General features: G+C 42.8%; 1 protein-coding gene across 2 annotated transcripts; it reads left to right on the top strand.

Moving 5' to 3' along the window:
* The first annotated feature begins 1,036 nt into the window (after positions 1 to 1,036).
* FKBP4 (FKBP prolyl isomerase 4) lies at positions 1,037 to 19,312 on the top strand. 2 transcript variants are annotated; one of them, XM_069864568.1, is made up of 10 exons: positions 1,037 to 1,233; positions 3,698 to 3,842; positions 5,092 to 5,234; positions 10,285 to 10,405; positions 11,468 to 11,624; positions 12,952 to 13,042; positions 13,384 to 13,467; positions 14,043 to 14,228; positions 14,755 to 14,994; positions 16,376 to 16,417. In XM_069864568.1, exons 1-10 carry the CDS (start codon positions 1,150 to 1,152, stop codon positions 16,400 to 16,402), a joined length of 1,278 nt encoding a protein of 425 aa, XP_069720669.1. In that variant the 5' UTR covers positions 1,037 to 1,149; the 3' UTR covers positions 16,403 to 16,417. The 2 variants fall into 2 exon arrangements, with proteins under 2 accessions (XP_069720669.1, XP_069720659.1); XM_069864558.1 differs by lacking the exon at positions 16,376 to 16,417 and adding an exon at positions 18,648 to 19,312 and having other exon boundaries at positions 1,038 to 1,233.
* The last annotated feature ends 1,099 nt before the right edge of the window (positions 19,313 to 20,411 follow it).

Below are 20,411 nucleotides of genomic sequence, written 5' to 3'. Positions count from 1 at the left end.
CTAAGCACGTCTTCACTTTCGTGGTTTGAGGTAACAAAGCATTTTCAAGCTCACGATTTCTAAAGGGATCCCCCAACACAGGAAAGGCATTGATCTGCTGGAGCAAGTCCAGATGAGGCCACGAGGATGATCGGAGGGCTGGAGCACCTCCCATATGAGAGGCTGAGAGAGTTGGGCTTTTTCAGCCTGGAGAAGAGAAGGCTCTGAGGAGACCTTATAGCAGCCTCCCAGTAGTAAAAAGGGGCTACAGGAAAGCTGGGGAGGGGCTCTTGATCAGGGAGTGCAGGGATAGGACAAAGGGGGGGGGGGGCAATTTTAAGCTGAAAGAGGGGAGGTTTAGATTAGGCAGTAGGAAGAAATTTTCTACTGTGAGGGTGGTGAGACACTGGTACAGGTTGCCCATCCCTGAAGGTGTTCAAGGCCAGGTTAGAGCAACCTGAACCAGTGGGAGGTGTCCCTGCCCATGGCAGGAGGGCTGGAACTCGATGATCTTTAAGCCCCCTTCCGACCTAAAGGAAGCCGGGAAGCTGAGAGCTGCCCGCACATCGCTTCCCCGCTTCCTTCTACGCCCTCTCCTGCCCAGAAACGCGTGGCGGGCTGAGAGCAAGTCCGCCCCCGCCAGGGATGCCAGCGCCGAGGAGAGCCAGTTTAATTCCATGGGGCTGGAACTAGATGATCTTTAAGGTCCCTTCCAACCCAAACTATTGAGTGACTCAATGATTGTATGACAGCCGCGAATGAAAGGCGCGGGGCGCCCAGCACCGCTCCCGGGCCCGGAGCCGCGCCCGCCCCCTCCCGCCCCCGGGGCCCCGCGCACTTTCACCCCGGGCCCTGGCACGGCCGGGCGCGCTGCGGCATCCCGGCTGCCTCTCTAGAAACTTCTCGGTCCCTCCCTCCGTCCGCCCTCCCTTCCCTCCTCCCCGCCGACCGGGGCTGGCGCTGCGGCGAAGGCAGGAGTGACCGCGCGGCGCCGCCTCCCCGCGCTGCTCGGAGCTGCAGCCGCCGCAGAGCCGAGCCGCCCCCACCCCCGAGCCGCCGCAGAGCCGAGCCGCCCCCTGCGCCGCGTGGAGCCGCCGCAGAGCCGGCCCCGACCTCCCCGTCGCAGCCGAGGTGCCCTCTCCCCGCGCAGCGGTGGCAGCGGCGGGCGGGATGACGGCGGAGGAGATGAAGGCGGACGGTGCTCCCCTGGAGGGGGCGGACATCACGCCCAAGCGGGATGAGGGCGTTCTCAAGGTACCGCCGCGGTGTGCGCGGGGCCCGGCGCCGCCGCGGCCGGGGGCGCTGCCCGCAGCGCCGCCTCTCGCGGTGCCGGGACTAAAGATGGAGCCGGGCAGGGAACACGCGCCCCGGGCGCCTCGGGATGGGGCTCCATCTTGGGCCGCGGGAGAGCCGGGCAGGGGCCTCCACCAAGGCGTGGAGGGATGGGGCGAGGGGGCTGGCTGTAAGTTGGAGGGGGGAAGGTTTAGATTGGATATTGAGAAGAATTTCTTTTCCGCGAGGGCGGCGAGGCGCCGGTGCGGGTCGCCCCGGGAAGCTGCGGCTGCCCCGTCCCTTGGAGGTGCCCGGGCTGGCGGCGGCTCGGAGCCCCGGGCCCCGCGGGAGACGACCCGCCCGTGGCGCCAGGCCGGCTGCGGGGATCCCGCGCCGTGCGGGAGCAGAGCGGGCCCGGGGGCGGCCTCGCCCCCGCCAGGCATTTCCATACCTCTAGAAACTTCCTCGGTCTCGTCTCAAAACTTCATCGATCAGTAGAAGCGCTCTGTTAGTCGCGGCTTCCAGAAGAGAAGCAGTGCTCTTCGGAGCCTTCTGACTCCTGGTATTGCTGATGTGCCCTTGCTGACTCTGCCATAGATATTTAAGTTTAGAGACAGAAACGTTTGCAGTCGCAATATGAACAGAAAAAACGGGTTTCTCCTATCGAAAGGGAAATGTAAACCTGTGGAAAACAGGGTTTCTGTACTGAGCATATGGAAAAAACCCGCAAATAATACTGTGTAAGCACTGAAAATGAGACATTCATGGCTTGCTTCTTGGATAACTCAGTATGGCACTATACGTATCGCCTTTAGAAACGCTTAGCAAATTTCCACTAAATGCAGTTGTTGCTTCGAAGTGACTTCACGTGGGCTGCTTTAAAACTACTAGTTTGGGTCCACTCTCTGTATATATCTAAGCAGTATGTAGTTTAGGTTGGTTACCAGATTCGCATTTTTTCTGTACGTCTGTGTTTACTTGTTTTCTCAGGTTGTGAGAGCGTTTGCTTGATTTTTTGCCTTCCTTGGGGAAGAAATAAATAGGTTGCTTCCGTAATGGTGGTAACTGCGGTAGTACTGAGGTGCTTCAGGGTAAGGGGACAATGTGAGATCAAGCACCCCTTGTCACGCTGAGCATTGGCTCTGTAGGAAACGGAGCAGCTATTAGTTTGTCTGGGTGTTTAGTTTTTGGGTTTGTTTGTTTCCTCCTCTTTTATGCATCCAGGGAGGTGCTTCTAGCTTGGTAAGAGTCTTAACAAAAACTGTCCGCATTGCCTCGGCTTTGAGTGCAGAGTGCTGGTGTTTTAGATGTCTAGTCACTTGCAGGGATGGTGGGAGGCAAGGTAGGAGATTGACCTGCTGTTGCAAGAGGTTGAAATTTGGGAAGGAGAGTCCCAAAAGTCTGCTTCTTTTAGTGAAAAACATGATTGGTACAGAGGCATTTTTATAGCTTTTTCTTAAAGGAGGAACACCAATCCATACTTCTGTGTAACTGCCCTTGAACAAACGTTTTTCTTGCATGAACAGTATATTTTCCAGGTCTCTATAGGTGCAAGCAAATAGGATCCTTAACTGGTTAACTTTTGCATAGCTAAATAAATAATGCAGAGCTTTGGCTCAGATGGTTTCAATCAATATTGCACAAAACTCAAATTTTACTTCAGGAATCTTGTTAAGAGCCAGGCTTTGTTCCTTATTTTTATATATGTTTCGGAGAGATTGGCTGATATTGCTTTTTGTGCAGCGTAGATGTAGTTGATACTGGCCTTGTGAGCTAGGCTTTTTTTGAGAAGAAAACAACATTCTTGCAGCTGGATGTGAAATTGGGGTGGTGGCAATCCACCTGAGAATTGTAGGGAGGCCAAATTTATACACTGCAATAATTTCTTAGTCTTACTGTGTAGGCTGCTACAACTAAGATGCCTTGGGGTGAGATTCTCTGGACATTTGTTAAACTGCCTGGTTAAACTCTAGTATAATCTCAGATTGCATGTTAGAATAGGCTGTTTGCATGGAAAGAACCAGTGTGGGTTTTTGTCTAACTGCTTTGCCTACAACCCTGAACTCGGGGGTAATGATAGAGTGGTGGTGAGGAGAGCACTTGAATAAGGCAAAAAAACCCTGCCTAATTAAGTTTCAAGAACATTTAAAATCTTTCTTGAGGGAAGGTAGGTGACATTGCTAATGATAGATGCAGAGGATCTTTAAGATGGTGCCAACTATTGCCAGTTAAGTTCTCATATCACAGCAGAGCCATCTTGAGGTTCCTGCATTTGCAACGCTGCTAATCGTCAGACAGAGTAGTAAATCCATTTCCAGACAACTGAAGTAAACTTGAAGATCCTTTGTCTACTGATGGTAACACATGTATCTAAGTAAATGGAATTAATTCCCAGTAAGCAAACGTTGGCTTTCATCATCTTAATGTGGCTTACTCTTTTCCTCAGGTTATCAAGAGAGAAGGCAGTGGGACAGAGTCTCCTATGATAGGTGATAAAGTGACCGTGCATTACACAGGATGGCTTCTTGATGGCACAAAATTTGACTCCAGCCTGGACAGGAAAGACAAATTTTCATTTGACTTGGGGAAAGGTAATATCTTGTGGCTGATGATCGGTTTTGGTAATAACTGAGATGGGGTTTCTTTGCATGTATGACTCCTTTGCATATTAAAGTGGCTATTGAAATTTGTTTAATTTAAGGCTTGTTCTCTTAGAATGGCTCAATCAGAATGGCTCTGAGATTTTTCTGATTGAGGAAACAGTAGCCCCTTGATGAGGCCTGCTGAAGAATTCATGGGCCTCAGGCAAAGCACTCCAGAAGCGTAGTGATTAAGGGTAGTGAATAGCCAGAATGTGTGGGGTTTTGATTGGGGATTTTTTGGCAGAAGACTCAGATTTGGGTGTACTTAATTGTGACAACATACTAGGACAGGGTGCACAAGGGCAGCTGTCAGCTGCAGCATGATGAAACATACTCCGTTTTTCTTGAAGTTCATAAATTGACCCAAATAGGAATCTTGAAGCAGTGCATGTCTTAATTTTCAAAAGCCCTCATTTTTTTTAATGCTAAAATCCAAACATCCTTGGTCCAGAAAATCTTACTACTCAATCTGAGTTCTTCCCTAGCAGTTCCTTACCTACGGCTTTTTTATTTGGGAGATTAATTCTGCAGTGTACTGAAACCTGAGATTATTTGAAGTGTACCTATTAATACAAGACTTACAGAAAGGCTGCTAGACTGAGTTGAAAGGAGCAGCAAGTAGGAGAGCGTGAGTAAGAGATAGGGTTTTGTTACTTGAGGTTCCAGCGTCTGTTCACTTTTGGCATTAGAAAGAGTACTACTTCTACTTTCCTCCCCCTTTCTGTTACAAGTGTATGTAACTTTTAATTACCACTTGTGCTGCTCTTTGCCAGCTGATAAAATACAGAGAGAAAAGGCTGTTGTTTTGGATTGTTTTCAAAATATGAGCAGGCAATCTCTCACCCTAAGACCTTCCTCTTCGAAGAGTTTATTGTTATTTCCTCGCACTTGAGATTGTGCCAAGCACTTGAGCCTGTGACTGCGTTCAGATGACTTGTATTCTCTATAGGCAAGGAAGTAAGGGGAGGAAAAGAATCACCACACCTAGAGTGCAGAAATAAAGCCAAATTTGGGCCCCTGGGTAGCTTCATACTTTGATTGGAGTTAAAACTGACATAGATAAATGAGAGTGAGCACAAGTCTTTCAGTATTTCTGTGTCTTAGCTTATGTATACTAAAAATGATGATGCTCAGTTTCACAGCCGATTGTCTTTCATATATGCCTCACAATCGTGTGATTGGAATTTGACTTGCACAGGTGAAGTAATCAAAGCATGGGACATAGCTGTGGCAACAATGAAGGTTGGTGAAATCTGTCAGATTACGTGTAAACCAGAATATGCCTATGGCTCAGCTGGGAGCCCCCCAAAGATACCTCCCAACGCTACACTGATTTTTGAGGTAAGCAAGAAACCATCACTAAAATTGTACACTTTAAGAACTAAAATCGGATTTCACTGTAGAGAATTTGTGATATCATTTCAAAACAGGAATGGCAGGTTTTCTAAAGAAAAAAGTATGGTCAGTTAGGGTAGTGTCGGCAAAGCATAGGGTTCTAGTCTGGCTGCTACTGATCTGCAATTACTCAGGTTCCCTTATTTTGAACCTTTTCGAATACCTGAATGTTTTCTAGTGTTCATAGTTTTAATTTTACAGTTACAGAATAATTCACTGTAGGAGAGTGCAGGTGCGGGGGGAGGCGGGGACTGTCTCAGTGGCAGATTTTGAAGTAGTTGAAGAAACAATTTTTAATCCTCTTTCTACTTCATAAGACTCAAAGTAATGATACTTAGGTTAAACTTCTATGAAGTTGTCAGCAACAGAAAGAGCAATTGATGTTCTCAATAATACATTTTTTGTACTTCTTTTGTTTCTTTGCAGCATTGATGCAATCTTGTATGAGCTGTTTGGAGGAGAAAAGAGATAATTACCCCAAATAAAGCACTAGATTATAAAGTATGTACAAGTAGCCCTGCAACTAAGAATTGTTTTCTGCAGAGCTAAGTATTTTAATAAGCCTTTAAGCATCATAAGAACAGTTTGGATTTAAGTTGATTGCTGATTACTGAAGTGTGTCTGTGGGTCCAGTCTATGCTGGTCAGTCTTACCATCGTAGAAGGTTATTTGTACATGCTTAGTCCCCGTGACAGATTCAGCAGTTTTAAGTTTGTTGTCTGGGTAATAGTTTACAGTTGATGTGGACAGTTGGTCTCCTTGGAGGTGAGCTGCCTGTCTTGGTGAGTGTGGAGCCGGTTAGCTTGCGTATTTCATAACCACACCAGCAGAGGACAGAATTTGTTTCCCAGAGATCTTTAAGGCATCTTCTCCCCACACCTTCTGCAAAAGCAGGTGGAAATAGTATCTGTCTCTTGTGTGTTATTTCAGTACCGAGCGTGATTGCTCAGAATGCCAAGACTGGTATTTGATTTTTTTCCATAGAGGATGATATTGAAGTTGTTCATAGGGCATGCTCTTACAAACAATCCAAACTGTTTCAGGAAGATATATTTTTCTTATTGTTAAAACAGTTCAATTTTCCAATAAATACGTTAAAATTAATTGCACTGAGAGAAGGCAGATGGACTCTTTTTTTAAGTATTTTAGAACTAAGTAATTTTAATCAATGGAATGGATTCATATATTGGGGCGTAAGGAAAGTTTTTTAACTCTGATATTTGCTCTAAGGTTGAATGTTCCCATATCTGAGAAAGGTAAAAACAGTTTATGCAATAGAATCCTAAAATCTGTTTAGGTTTTAGTGGAAACAATGAGTATCTTTTAAGGGTGAATTAAATGTAGTTTGATATTGTATTTGTATTACATTTGGATAGTGCACTTGCATTTCTTTTTTTCCCATGAACTTGTGAGTAACAGCATTAAAAATGCGTTTTATGTGGAAGGATTAAAAAAAATACTGCCAGCAGGTAGTATCCCAGGCCACCAGGGGACAAGAACTTACTCATGTCAAGTGCATCAACATAAATGCCATTATTTCTGCAGCTGACTGTTGAAAAATAGTATCTTGTAAAGCTGTTTTTATATATAAATCTAAAGATACTCATGGCTTGCTTCTGTTGGATCAAACTACATATGCTAGAATGCTGTGTGCTTTGCACAAATGCCAGTGATACTCAATGTAATACAGGGCACACCTATTTACTGTGTCTGACCTGATGATTCAAATGCAGACTGATGCGTTTGGGTTCCACACTTGTCACCCCTCTCATGTTTTTCTGTTTTGGCTGAGGGAAAGGAGAAACACAAAGAACTTTAGTGTAGCAGTTACAGAAGATGTCAGCTTCTCTGCTTTTAACTGTCCATGCAGCATAATAAAGCATTCCATCATGGTCCTGCAACAAGATATAATACCTGACCTTTTGGATAAATAGAAACACTAACTGCAAAATGAGATTTGTTTCAGCAGAATACTACTGAGTCTTTCTCATACAGTCATCCAGATGCTTCACTTCCCTGCTAGTTTGCCATCTTCTAGGTACTGTTTAGATAAAAGTAGTGTTTCGTTTATGACCCTTGATATCCCCAATGCCTATTGAAGCAGTAAGGTTAGAAGAGAAAAGGGAGAAAGGAAGAAAAGCACTAAAGCCTCTGGTTTTGTAGCTGGTTTTGAAGCGGGTGGTTTTGTGCTTCCCTAACAAAATGGCCTGCCAGATGACTGACAACAACAAATAAGCAGTGCTGGGAGTTGTAAGATTTGGGTGAACTTAGATCCAGAAAGTTTTCCTGAGTTTTATTAGGTAGGAGTGATATCTGACTAAAATGACTTTTGGGTACTTACAATCACAGAATCACAGAATAACCAGGTTGGAAGAGACCCACCGGATCATCGAGTCCAACCGTTCCTATCAATGTCTTAAGCTTCCGCTTTCTTTAGTCTTGCTCCTGTGATTCCTTTTTAAAACTATGTCAGCATGGTTCGTTTGCAAGTGCCATCACCATACCAGAATTTTTGTATGAGTTTGCTTAAAAATGACCCTCCAAAACTTAAGTTAAAAGATTTTGTAGTGGTGTCATCCCTACATCAGCATTTGGTTAGGACCTGAAATTATCTTACAGTTTGTGGTAGTTTGCGTTTTTTCCCCTTCCTCGTGATTGCTTTTGCTGAACAATGTAGATGGATTCTTCCACAGAATACTGTTGTTCAGGTTGTTAAAAAAAAATAAAATATGGGGAAACCTGTACGTGCTGTAAAGATACAGGTTTAGCTTGGATACTCAGATGCAGAATTAAGACTCAAAGAAGGTCAAGTGTCACTGTTTATTTAGTTATGAGGCATGCATTGAAAGAGGAAATAGGAAAGAACAGAAGGAAAGATAGAGATAAAGACAGCTACCATCATAGCGCTGCAGTCTCCAGTCAGTCCAATGCCCAGTCCAGTGGGAGAACATTCTCCTGTCCTCACCCTGACTTTGCTGCTTCATATTGATAGGAATTTTAACATAACAGGAAATTTGAGTCATTCAGCTCCTGCTAGGTGGGTGGACTAGATGACCGATAAAGGTCCCTTCCAACCCAAAGTATTCTATGATTCTATGAATGGTTTTTTCATATTGATTGGAGTTCATTTGATAGGAATGGTTGGACTCGATGATCCGGTGGGTCTCTTCCAACCTGGTGATTCTATGATTCTATATGCTTGGGGTCACGCCTTGCTAATAGGCTTATATCACTAACTCTGCCCCTTATTTTCCCACTAAAAACATGCACTTGTTAGGGCATATTCAGCTCCTGGCAGTTGTTTTGTTTTTCTAGTATCCAGCTCCTGCCAGTTGTTTCGTCTGGTATGTGTATCTGTTATCAGGCTGGACCCTGCAGACCCCACCTGTTCAGCTCTGCGGTCCATGTGCAGTTGTCAGGGCAACGAGATCTTCAGGTTAAGTGTGATGCTGAGACAGACCAGTTCTTTCTGTGGTGTACCACAAGTGGTCATCAGTGGGATGTTCTGAAGCGATTTGGCTCGTTTCATACAGACTGAAGAGAAAGACCAGAATATTATTTGGTTTTATGTATCCATCAAAATACAAAGTAGATGACTACAAGATACCTGGGATATAAAAGGAATTTTAAGTCCAGTGTTATAAACCTCCACAGCATTAGCCTTGAACTCTCTTATTTTTTTCCAATGAGGTACTTAGTCTAAACAATGCTGACTAATAGCTTGATCTTTTGTGCTGTTTTTACTGTTACTTTATTCAAATATAGGATAGCAAAAGGGTTTTTTTCCTTCATGTTGTAGCAGCAACGGCTTTCAAGTAGACAGTTCTTCCATCTTGTCATGGTACTCCCACCTCAGACTGGTTTGCATTACAGACCTGGCGGAGGGCATGTGAAGATTCAGGCTAGAAAGTTCTCTCTTACATTAATACCAGGTCTTCAAAATTCTGGGCAGTTTGTTGCAGCAATGCATTTAGGTTAAAGGTGGGCATGTTTTGGTTTTGTTGTTTTACCATTCTTCTGGAAATACTTTTTTTTTTTCTGAAATGATCTCACAATACACAATGATAAAGCAGGACTAGAGGGGAAAATGTAGCAAGGGGAAAAAGAGAATGGTAACTGTCAGGCATGCAAGGCAAAATGACGCAGAAGTTTGGAAACTGTTTTCCTCTGAACCAAAAGAAGGAGGATGAAGAAACAGGTGGGAAATAGCTGAAGTCTGAAAAGATGCTCTTAAATTTGCTTTTAACACTGCAAGAGAAGCATTTGGAATCAGTTTGGACTCCATTCCAAGCGCTTTAAAGTTGATCTGAATTTGACTATAGATGGAATTAAGGGTATAAGCAGGATTTAAGGATCATATCTTTTCATTTTCCTGCTCCTTTTGTCCTTGACTTACTTACAAACCTCCTTGGATGCAGAGGTGCTACTGGTGATTCTACTTGGTTGTAGAGGAAGATGGTGTGAAAGCTGCTGCTCAGTGTGATAGCACTGCAAAGTGGCAGCTGAAAGCAAATTCTTCCTGGCTTAATGTATTCAAAAGATGTTTTTCCTCATATTAAAAAAACAAAAAACAAGACCTCAAGTCCAAAAAACCACTATTCATACTTCTGCCTTCAGACATTAGCAAAAATACTACTAAAGAAGCCAATAGAATCTTTTTCTGCAGTGGTTCCTGTGGTGTTGTGGCTCATGTAAGCCTTATTCAGAAGCCAGCTTCACAGTCCTTTCAGTTAAAGGACCCAGTTTATGGTATTGGGAGACCAGTATTTCTGGAGAAGAAAAGCGGTAAAGGCTTGAATATAATCTGAAACCCTTCAGTAGGTTTCCATCCCGTATCTACTGAATTACAGCACCTTCATAGCCTTGGCTATCTAATATCTTACAGGACATTAACTAAGATTGCAGCTATAGTTTCAAAGATCTCTGGAAAACAAATTCTGTGAGTTACTGAATTGATGTGATGAGAATAAATGTAAGGCTTTTCTTCCCTCTACAGATAGAACTTTTTGAGTTCAAGGGGGAGGACCTCACTGATGATGAAGATGGTGGTATCATCCGAAGAATCCGTAAAAAAGGGGAAGGCTACTCCAAACCAAATGAGGGTGCGCTTGTAGAGAGTAAGTATGTGACATAAATAGTAAATGTGTTTACCATATGGGAGGGCAGAACCTTTTTCTTCATCTACAACTCTTTACCCCGAGAGAGAGGAATACGTGGCTTCTCCTTCCTTTACTAAGTAACTTAACAGCCTAGAATAAACTTTCATTCTCTTATTTCTAGTGAGGTTTACGTTTTCAGCAGCAGCTGTGTCCTCCAGAGATGATGAATCTGATAAAGTGCTTATCTGATCACAAAAGGTAGAGTCTATATAATAAAGTATTTCCATTTGCTGAGGGACAAGAGAGGAAGTAATTCTAGTACTTGTTGGAGTGAAAAAAAAAAAAAAAGAAAAAGAGTTTAAGTTTAGCAATAGAGATTCTATTGCTTCCAGTGAAAAAGAAAAGAGGAGACTTTGTTTAGGAGGAGACTTTGGCACTTCCTACGTGAGGTCTTAACACAAAAAACCAGAAGACTAACCCTACATTGTGGGAGCCAAGAGTGTGAGGGGAGAGATAAAGTGATGGCTAGAGGCCATGTTCTGACCTGTCAAGAGTGACACGAGGCTCAATTTGATTGCTTCATTCAGTATGAGTGGACACTTGTTCAGGTACAGGTGTTTCCTTACTCTCAATTGGAAACTGTCAGTGTGTAAGAGTGAACAGTGAGTCAAGATAGAGTTTCTTCCAAAATTCGTGATGGAAATTTTTCAGTTATTGACAGAGGGTTATGGTGAAGAGGTTGCAAAGATCAGGTCAGTGCTCAAAGGAATCCATACTTTTTTGGTAGAAGATGTGAATGCAAAAACAATGGAGATCCTCAACAGCCTTTCAGAAAATGGTATGTGGAATTGCTTTGAACATTGGCAGCATCGTATGTAGCTGTGTGTCAATCCAGAAGGGAGCTATTTTAAGGTGATTGTAGCTGATTTTCTTAATTTGTTAGATAAAGAGTGTTACAGGCACAGTCTTGGTGGTTTGGTTTTTTTGGTTTGGACAATGTATTACCTGTGCTACCTGCCCCTTACCATACATAGATATCTTCTGATTTTTCTCTGGTTTGTTCTGTTTTTTTGTTACCAGTCCAGTTTGAAGGCCGATATGGAGATCGTGTTTTTGACAGGCGGGAGTTGCGGTTTGAGATAGGAGAAGGTGACAACTATGATCTTCCTCATGGTCTGGAGAAAGCAATTCAGAAAATGGAGAAATTGGAGGAATCAGTGTTCTATCTCAAACCCAAGTATGCAGTTTCTGATCTTTTGATACTTAAAGGGTTTATAACTATCTAGCAAGAATTAAGTGTTTTGTTATGATGCCTCTCAGCTTTTTTCAGTGCTGTAGTGTAGTTTGATGTATGAAGAGTATGGAGCTAAGATCACTTTGCCCCACTAGACTGTAAACCACTAGCACTCCAAAAGAAATTTACTTTAGTCTTAGTGTTGATCTCAGTCAAAAAATGTTTAAAAAAAAATGTTGCTCTCTAACTTAACGTTTTGTAGTCGCTGTTAATGAAACAGTATTTGCTACACAGCAGTGCATATAAAAATACCCAAAGAATAGCTTCAGGACAGGGAAAAAATGAAAATAGAGGAAAAAAAAAAAAGAGGCTGATGAGCCTTCCAAGCAGCCCATTGTGACCAGATATCTAGTCCCAAGCTTTTTTTGGTAGAACACATGTGCTGGGATTCTAAAAGCTGTTTGGAAAAGACCTTCAAGATTCCTTTGAGCTACAAAGCAGAGTTACATCTAAACCTCAGACCATTATGAGTACTCCGAGACGAAGAACAGCTGACACGTATGACTGCCCAGTATTGTAACCTTAAACAGTCTTGTATATAAGCAGAATTTTCTCTCTACAGTGAGAACTCTTCTGAAACAAGTGGAGTTTGAACTGATTGTTTCCATTAAACTTTAATTCATTTCAGTTTTTAAGTTTTTGGAACTGGAACTGAACCTGATGGGAGAAGAAAAGCGAACTGATCTGTCTCCGAAGGGTTTCTTGATAATATGTAGCTTCTTACTGGAGCTGGAGTACGGAACCTTTCTATAGGCATTTACTATTATTCAACTGATGGGCAGTATATTAAGTGTACAGCTGTTTACGTCATCTTTGTATTTACTGTTGTCTGCTTCTCTGAGGATAGTACTAAAATGCAGGTGTTCTGACGGGAACATCCAGTCTCAGGCTATGAATATAGAGTAAGATTTGTAGAAATTGAAGGTATGGTTTGTTTGGTTTTTTTTCCTTAATGGAGAGATAACTTGCTTTTCCTTCACATAAGCTGGAAAGAAAAAAAAATTTAAAAAAAAAGGAAAGGTAACCTAGAGATTAATGAAAGAAATCACATGTTTCTCCAGCTTTCTTCTACCTTGTGCTTGCTAATTTTAGAATAGTACCCAGAATTCTTCAAGCCTTTGGCTTGTAGTAATGCTGTATAGGCATCCCAGCTGCCAGTTTCCTGTGTAGCAAATATGGCTGGCTTAGTAGTTTTGGGACTCTTTTTTTTGTTTGTTTGTTTTGTTTGCTTGTTTGTTTCTTTTCCTCACTCTACCTCTGTATCTTAAAGCTATGGTTTTGGAAGTGCTGGGAAGGAGAAATTTCAGATCCCTCCAGATGCAGAGCTACAGTATGAAGTGAAACTCAAAAGCTTTGAAAAGGTAGGAACAAGAGATGAAGTCCGTAAGAGACTGGGAGGTGGGGAAGGTAGTATGAGTGCTACTTAAGCAGGGACAGTGGAATCATGGAATGTTGATCTGATAATAGGGAACCCACTGTTGTTAGAGATTGTGACACATTGGGAGCCCTTGGCTGGAATTGTCCTTGTTCTCACTGATGCCTGTCTGTTGCAACTGGTATCTCCTGCTCTAGCCCAGTTTCCATCAGCAGTGCAAAACCCTCCTTTGCCGAACCTATCTACCATACTGTCAGAACGAAGCAGCATACCCATGTGTTTCCCTAGAGGTTGTATCATTGTTGTGAACTGTTCTTGTTTGGGTAGGCTAAGGAGTCTTGGGAGATGAATACAGATGAGAAGCTGGAACAAAGCTGCATTGTGAAGGAGAGAGGCACTCAGTACTTCAAGGTAAATTATAGTTCCCAAGCAATAATAGCATTTCGTAGTCCATGTCATGAGCTGATGATGATACAGCTTCTGTAATTTCAGAGTGGTGTTCATGGTATTCACTGTGACAGTTTTATAGGGAGGGCTGGAGGGGAAGGGTTAGGGGGAAAAAAAAAAAGAAACCTCAGAGTTGGAATATCCAAAGAACTAACTGCAGGGAGTTAGTTACCTCTGTCAGAGCTGTTTGCTGTACATACAAATAACTTTGGGGCACACATTGAATAGCAGCAAGGTCGTAGTATTTAAGTTCCTGCTGTGGGATGTTGCTTTGAATGAACAACCTTTGTTTGGGTATGTGACGTATCAATGCCTGCCTATATCCCTAGCTTTAGTGGGGGAACCAGTAGGTATTCCTAATAATTGATCCTGTGCAGGAAGGGCTTTCAGAAGCAGTATATTTTTGATTATAGAAGTTATTTTCTGATTACTTGAAAGTTATTTTTTCAGATGTGTTGCTCAAGGTAAGCAGAAAGGGCCAGAGGGAGCTAAAACTTACTGTGATGTGCTGTGTGATAATTGAGCTATCTTGTTTACAGGAGGGGAAATACAAACGGGCGTCATTACAGTATAAGAAGATTGTGTCATGGCTGGAGCATGAATCAGGGCTTTCTGATGATGAGGATACGAAAGCAAAAAGCTTGAGGCTTGCTGCCCACCTTAATCTAGCTATGTGTCATCTCAAGCTGAAGGAATACTCCCAGGCTGTGGAGAACTGCAACAAGGTAGTAAGGGTTTGTTTATTTTTAAACTGCACAGTCTGACCGTTAATCTCTTTTTTCATCAATTTGAAGGATACCACACCATGTGGTGTTTGGTCTTTCTTATCAACTGGCAGTTGGATAGTACTGGACACACCATGCAAAAATACCCAACAGATTATGTTCGTAATTATTGCCCTTCAAGTGTCTTCTACTGACTTGCTGCTACATTGAGGATATTCAAGTATCTAGAAATTAGAAACACTGAGATGTGATGAAGGTAGTTAGTTGGCTCAGGTCCTTCAGAGAGCTGGAGTAGAGCCAGGACCAAATCCTAGACTTGCTCTTTCTCTGTCAAATAGCCTGCTATATTCAATCCTGTTTGTATTTGCTTGCATTGTATTCAAGTCACCTTATTGGTAAGCCCTGACAAGACTCATAAATCTACATCAGAAGATACAGCTTCTAGCAGTTTGTTCTGACTGCATATTATTTAAAAAAAAAAAAAAAGTCTTTAATGTGGTTCAGTTTTGTTTTGTTTTTAATGCAGGCGCTTGAATTGGATGGCAACAATGAAAAAGGCCTTTTCCGGCGTGGAGAAGCGCACTTGGCTGTTAATGACTTTGAACTGGCCCGGGGAGATTTTCAGAAAGTGATACAGCTTTATCCAAGTAACAAAGCTGCCAAAGTGCAACTGGTAACTTGTCAGCAAAAAATAAGGGAGCAGCATGAGAAAGAGAAAAAGATGTATGCCAACATGTTCCAAAGGCTTGCAAACAAAGACTTAAAAGTAAGTAATACTAACTGCAGAAGACGACGAGGTGATGCAATGTGTTAGACAGGGAATCATGTTCTAGGTACTCGGCTTGCTGCTTAATACAGCTAAATGTAGTGGGAGAATGCTCAGGTAACTTCCTCGGGAAGGGGGAGAACTGGGAATAGTCAGGAGTCAAAATGATGAGGCCATCTTGTTTTAACAAGACAACTAGCAGTACCAAGCATTGCACAAGACACTTCTGTGTACTTCAACTGATTTTGCAGCAGGGCAGTGTTAATCAGAAAGCAAATGAAGCGATGAGATGCAAATGTGATGATGTTCAGGAACTGAAAAAAGCAACTATTCTCCTTGAACTGGTTGTTCAAAACAACAGTCTGTGGTGCTTGGGTGGCCCATCTACTGAGACCATAAGCCTGTTGTACAGATGGTGCTCAGCACCATCTTGCTTCTCATGGAGACATTAAGATTTGGTTGATGCTCTCCTGTCTCAAATGTCATAGATCATGAAGTGTCGTTATTTTAATGAGTGGGTGCTTCTACTAAGCTTTCCCTAAAATATTAGTAAACGCTAGTTCAGTTAACAATGGCAATACTTGAATACAGTTTATAACAAGGTTGTATCAGCTAGCAAAAACCATTAAAAGTTACTGGCGGGAATCACATATTCTAAGAAAATGTTCTGTTTGTTTTCCTTAAATCTGATCCAGAAGGACTAGGTAAACTTGTAAGTTCCAGGACAAATCTGGGATCTATATCAGACTCAGATTTTCTCAGTAACATTGGGGAGTGCATCTTGTGAGGTTGTTTTCAGATATTTGTGTCTATCTTCAGAGAATATGCATGGAGAATTAAAAAAAAAAACTGTCAGCTATTGGTATACCAGTTTCCTGTGGCAAACCATGTCAGTTGGTCTGTCTGGGGGCCCACTATCCTTGGATGAGCATGTCCTGACAATTCAGCTGTCCCAGACTGTCCCAGACTGTCAGCTGACAATTTCCTATATAAAACACTTCACAAATCAATTCCTTTTCCCCATCTTTCAAAATGAGATATATCTGAAATCAGTTTATCTCCCAGAGACAATGCATACCATTCTTCGTCTCTTACTCTGCTGAAGTAGTCATGTGGTAAGCATAGGGTAATCACCCCTGACTGGCTAGATGGGTGTTAGTGGCTTTTTGTTTGTGGTGGGTATTTTTTCCCTTCTCCTGCTCAAAGAGGAGTAGTAGTTCTGTGGATTTGATTCTGCTTCTCATGGGGGAGTGTATGCAAATACGTAAGTGTACACATTCCACACTGATTCTGTGTGCAGTGTCATTGTCCGTGTAGTTATGTATCTGGCTAAAGCAGTCTCATAACAACATTCCTTGCTTATTGGAGTCTGTCTTTTCAGATACTGTCACCACAAGAAGGATATTGAGGCTCTGGAGTGTGTCCAGAGAAGAGCAACGAAGCTGGTGAGGGGGCTGGAGAACAGGCCTTATGAGGAACGGCTGAGAGAGCTGGGGTTGTTTAGCCTGGAGAAGAGGAGGCTGAGGGGAGACCTCATTGCTGTCTACAACTACTTAAAAGGAAGTTGTGGAGAGGAGGGTGCTTCTCCCAAGTGACAGGGGACAGGACGAGAGGGAATGGCCTCAAGCTCCACCAGGGGAGGTTTAGGCTGAACATTAGGAAAAAGTTTTTCACAGAAAGGGTCATTGGGCACTGGAACAGGCTGCCCAGGGAGGTGGTTGAGTCACCTTCCCTGGAGGTGTTTTAAGGCGTGGGTGGATGAGGTGCTGAGGGGCATGGTTTAGTGTTTGATAGGAATGGTTGGACTCGATGATCCGGTGGGTCTCTTCCAACCTGGTGATTTTAGGATTCTGTGATGCTATGTATAGCCACATAGTACCTACATGAAAGTAGGCTTTCATGAAAAACCTTAGGAAGATAAAGATACAGCAACTAAACTAGAATTATTTCATCTTTGGGCATCTTCACTTTTGAAATTGTAGGTTTTAACTGCCAGCTGTCCTGCTCTGCTGCGCATGTTCCTTTTGACTAGCGCAGACAGACCCTTCACCAGCTGTGTTGCTCTTACTTGGACACACTCCAGGACCTCAATGTCCTGGTAGTGAGGGGCTCAAAACTGAATACAGTATTTGAGGTGCAGCCTCACCAGTGCTGGGTACGGGGGGACAGTCACTTCCCTTCTCCTGCTGGCCACACCATTTCTGATATAAGCCAGGATGCTGTTGCCCTGGTTAATTATTTTCAATAGTTAGATCATCTGGGGAATTCTCATGTTTACAATGTTTTTTGTGGGAGCCATCTGGCCTACTTCAGATCGATGTGGTTTTAAATGAAAAGGGATCAATATAACATGAAAATGTATACTCCCCAGGACAGCCCCAGGAATTTTTCTTGCAAGAAAGTTGGTTTCCTGTTAATTAATTTTCATGTTGCTTTACTCTGGGCTCCAACAGTTTCACTATTAGTGGTGGTGGGAGAAGTTCAAGAGTTCTGAAATACCTGATGCGTGTATCTTACATTCTGTTGAAGTTCAACAGCCTCTCTTTCATCAGTAGTTCTTTTCATGAATTCAAGTAGCTCATGTATGTAAAGTGTGAATTTTACAGGTCAGAATGTTTATCACCTTATCTTAAGCCCAGAATTCTTAGCTAACAGATTCTCTGTGGAGAGGAGACTTTGTTCTCAGGTACTTCACAGCACACTGAGAGGTTGACTTAAGATGCCTGAATGTTCTTTGGCTGTAGTTTCTTGTTGAAGCTAAGGTGATCTAAATTTTTAGTTTGAGGATTCTGCCCCTTTTCCTCCCTCCCGTTCCCCTCTTCTCACAGTGCATGCTTCTGTCCTTGCTTGTTCTTGTCTGGTTCTTACCTAACCTCATGATGAAACAGGTGGTTCATGGTACTAGGCTTGACAGATGGAATAGCAGTTTCATTGCACTATCTTCTGAGATGAGCAGGACAAGACACTTCTACCTCCCTTTACTGTGTTTAAAAGTTATTGCAAGGTTATGTGCTGGTTAAATCTAATTGTAGAAACTGACCTTGGACCTTTGCTGCGTAGTTCTGCATTCTTCACCTTTTTATGTGGAGTGGCAGATAGAGCAAGGAGAGGGCTTCTAGAGCAGCCACCTTGTCAAATAACATTTTCTTCAGTTAAGCTCTTACGGAGGACATCTAAGCGACTGTTATGGAATTGAAGTCACTTCATGAAACTAGTTGTCCAAGAAAGCTGTTTCTTGAGTCCAAGCATGTATCCTCCAAGGAGGGGTGGGGTATGGAAATTGCTGAAATGGAATGGCATTGGAATCTGAGCAGGATGAAAGCAGTTATGTGCAGAAGCTTGCTAAATGAAGGAAGAACACTGTAAGACTTAGTGTTTTGTGGCAGGCATGTGCACACCATGGTATAAAACATAACTGTCCAACAGCAGTATTATTTGTTAGCCTCCTCTGAACTGCTTCTGGTACTTAGATGCAGGAAAAATCCAAAGAAGATTTTAGTTTCTCTTGGCTGAATGTCCCAGTATCTTAATTCAGGCTTGCAGGGAGACCAGGGATCCCAGTGATAAGAATCAAATTATGTTTGTAGTATTGTTTGCAAATGCTAGCAATTTTGTATAATAAAGAAATGTATTTTCTTTGTGTCTCTATTTAGTCAGCTGCCTCTCTCCAGACAAGCCACGCTGAGGATGCAGAAATGAAAGATGAGCAAAATGGAGTTGAAGAGAAATCGGAAGTTGACACAGAAGCATAAAAACAAGCCCTATTCCATTAGTTTTGTAAATGAAAGAATTTCCAGTGAATTAGACCTTTATTTTTCTACCTGGTTGGACAGTGGCTTCAGGGGAGCAGAAGCTGAAGCCACCATGCCATAGTCAGTTACAGCTTTATATGTCTGTTGAAGAAACTGAGTGGCAGCATAAATCTGGTTTAATCCTAGGAACGTTATTTATTCATTCAGCCTCCGTTACCGTTTGGGTTCTGTCTGGATTTACTCTGCTTGGTTTGTTTGCATTTTGCTGTTGGTGTTTGTCTGTTTCTGGTTCCAGCCCACTTTAATCCAAGGTTCTGCTTCCTAAATTTGCTTCCTTGATTTCTTTCAAGTAATCAGCCTTTTCCAGGAGTCTTTATGTGAGACTTGAGAACAAATTTGCGCTCCCAGTTCTGCCTTGGCATTGCCCTCTTACCCCCTGTTTAGTAGGGAATCCCTTCCATTAAGTGTTGTAACCTTCCTTGTATGTCGCCTCTTTGCAAATTGCTGAAGGTGAAGACTGTGAAATCACAGGTTATGTAATAAAGCTCCAATTAATCTCAAGAAAATGGAATTTCTTGTGGGTTTTTACTGGAATTTGCACAGAATTAAGAGAATTTACTGTCTATTGATCATTTAGTGTTTTCTCATCCAAACAGTTGTACAGTAGCCACAGTACCTGATTATTTTTCTGTTCATTCATTGCCATAGGAAATTCCCCCAATGCAATATTTACTCATATACTTGCAAAAGGAAAAAACATGTTGCCAAAAATTGTATAAAAGGCAAATCTGTAACCTACGCATAGAGCTTATTTTCTGTTCACATTGTTTCCTTCCTGTTCACCCTCCATACTGTAAAACTGGACTAGAAAAAAAAAAACAAACCACAAAAAAATGTTTATTTATATCAGAAACTGGCTTTGAAGAGGAAATAAGTGATAGTGATTTAACATACTACAAATACTTCTAATTGCTTATGAAATACAAACTTCTTGCTGGTTCTAATATCTGCTTAATCCCCATCTCACAAAAAAACCCTATTACTTGATACGCTGCTTCTTTCTGCAGTGTGTTGTGTGTCCTGTTTGGGTGCAGGTGTGGGGGGGGTTGTGGGGCTTTTTTAGGGGGGGTGTTGTTTTTGTTTGTCTGCAGGTGTGGAATAAGGTACTCAAAATTTATCTTCCCTGTTTATCCTGCTGATGTAGTATTAAAAGTCAGCATCTTGGCTGTCCCGTTCCAAGACCTGCTCCCAGTGGGTCAGTCTTTTACCTCTTCTGCAGGAGCAAGGTGGATAATCTATTCCTTTCAGATACAAAAATTGATTTTTTTTCTGCAATGAGAAAGATACCTTTCCGTGGCATCAGATGCTGGAATAGTGTGTATATAGCAGACTGTGTCCCTGTTTCATCATGGCTGACACCTGAAATCTCAGTTGGACTTCCCGGTCTCCTTTGCTGGTGGCAGCAAACGAGCTGAAACGCTCGAGTCTAAAGCTGCGGCTGCAAGGGCCCTAGTAGCGGCCGCCCGGAGCTGGCACGGCGGCGCGGGTCCTGCGTGTGAACTCGGCATACAAGCCGTTCGATCCCTACGGGAAAACGCGTGCAAGAGGCAGTTACCGCAGCGACTTCGTAAGGCGCTTCCCCCGCCCCGTCTCGGCCTTTATGAA

Source organism: Phaenicophaeus curvirostris, chromosome 1 (genome assembly GCF_032191515.1).
Source record: "Phaenicophaeus curvirostris isolate KB17595 chromosome 1, BPBGC_Pcur_1.0, whole genome shotgun sequence".
Taxonomy (NCBI): Eukaryota; Metazoa; Chordata; class Aves; order Cuculiformes; family Cuculidae; genus Phaenicophaeus; species Phaenicophaeus curvirostris.
Note: the sequence above shows the minus strand (reverse complement) of the source record. Positions and strands in the feature narration are given on the sequence as shown.

What these genes read in the sequence shown, in the direction of transcription:
- FKBP4 (XM_069864558.1), top strand. Translation starts at nt 1,150, where the DNA reads ATGACGGCGGAGGAGATGAAGGCGGACGGTGCTCCCCTGGAGGGGGCG. An exon ending in GGGATGAGGGCGTTCTCAAG is followed by an intron (nt 1,234 to 3,697) that starts GTACCGCCGCGG and finishes TCTTTTCCTCAG; the next exon opens with GTTATCAAGAGAGAAGGCAG. An exon ending in ACGCTACACTGATTTTTGAG is followed by an intron (nt 5,235 to 10,284) that starts GTAAGCAAGAAA and finishes TTCCCTCTACAG; the next exon opens with ATAGAACTTTTTGAGTTCAA.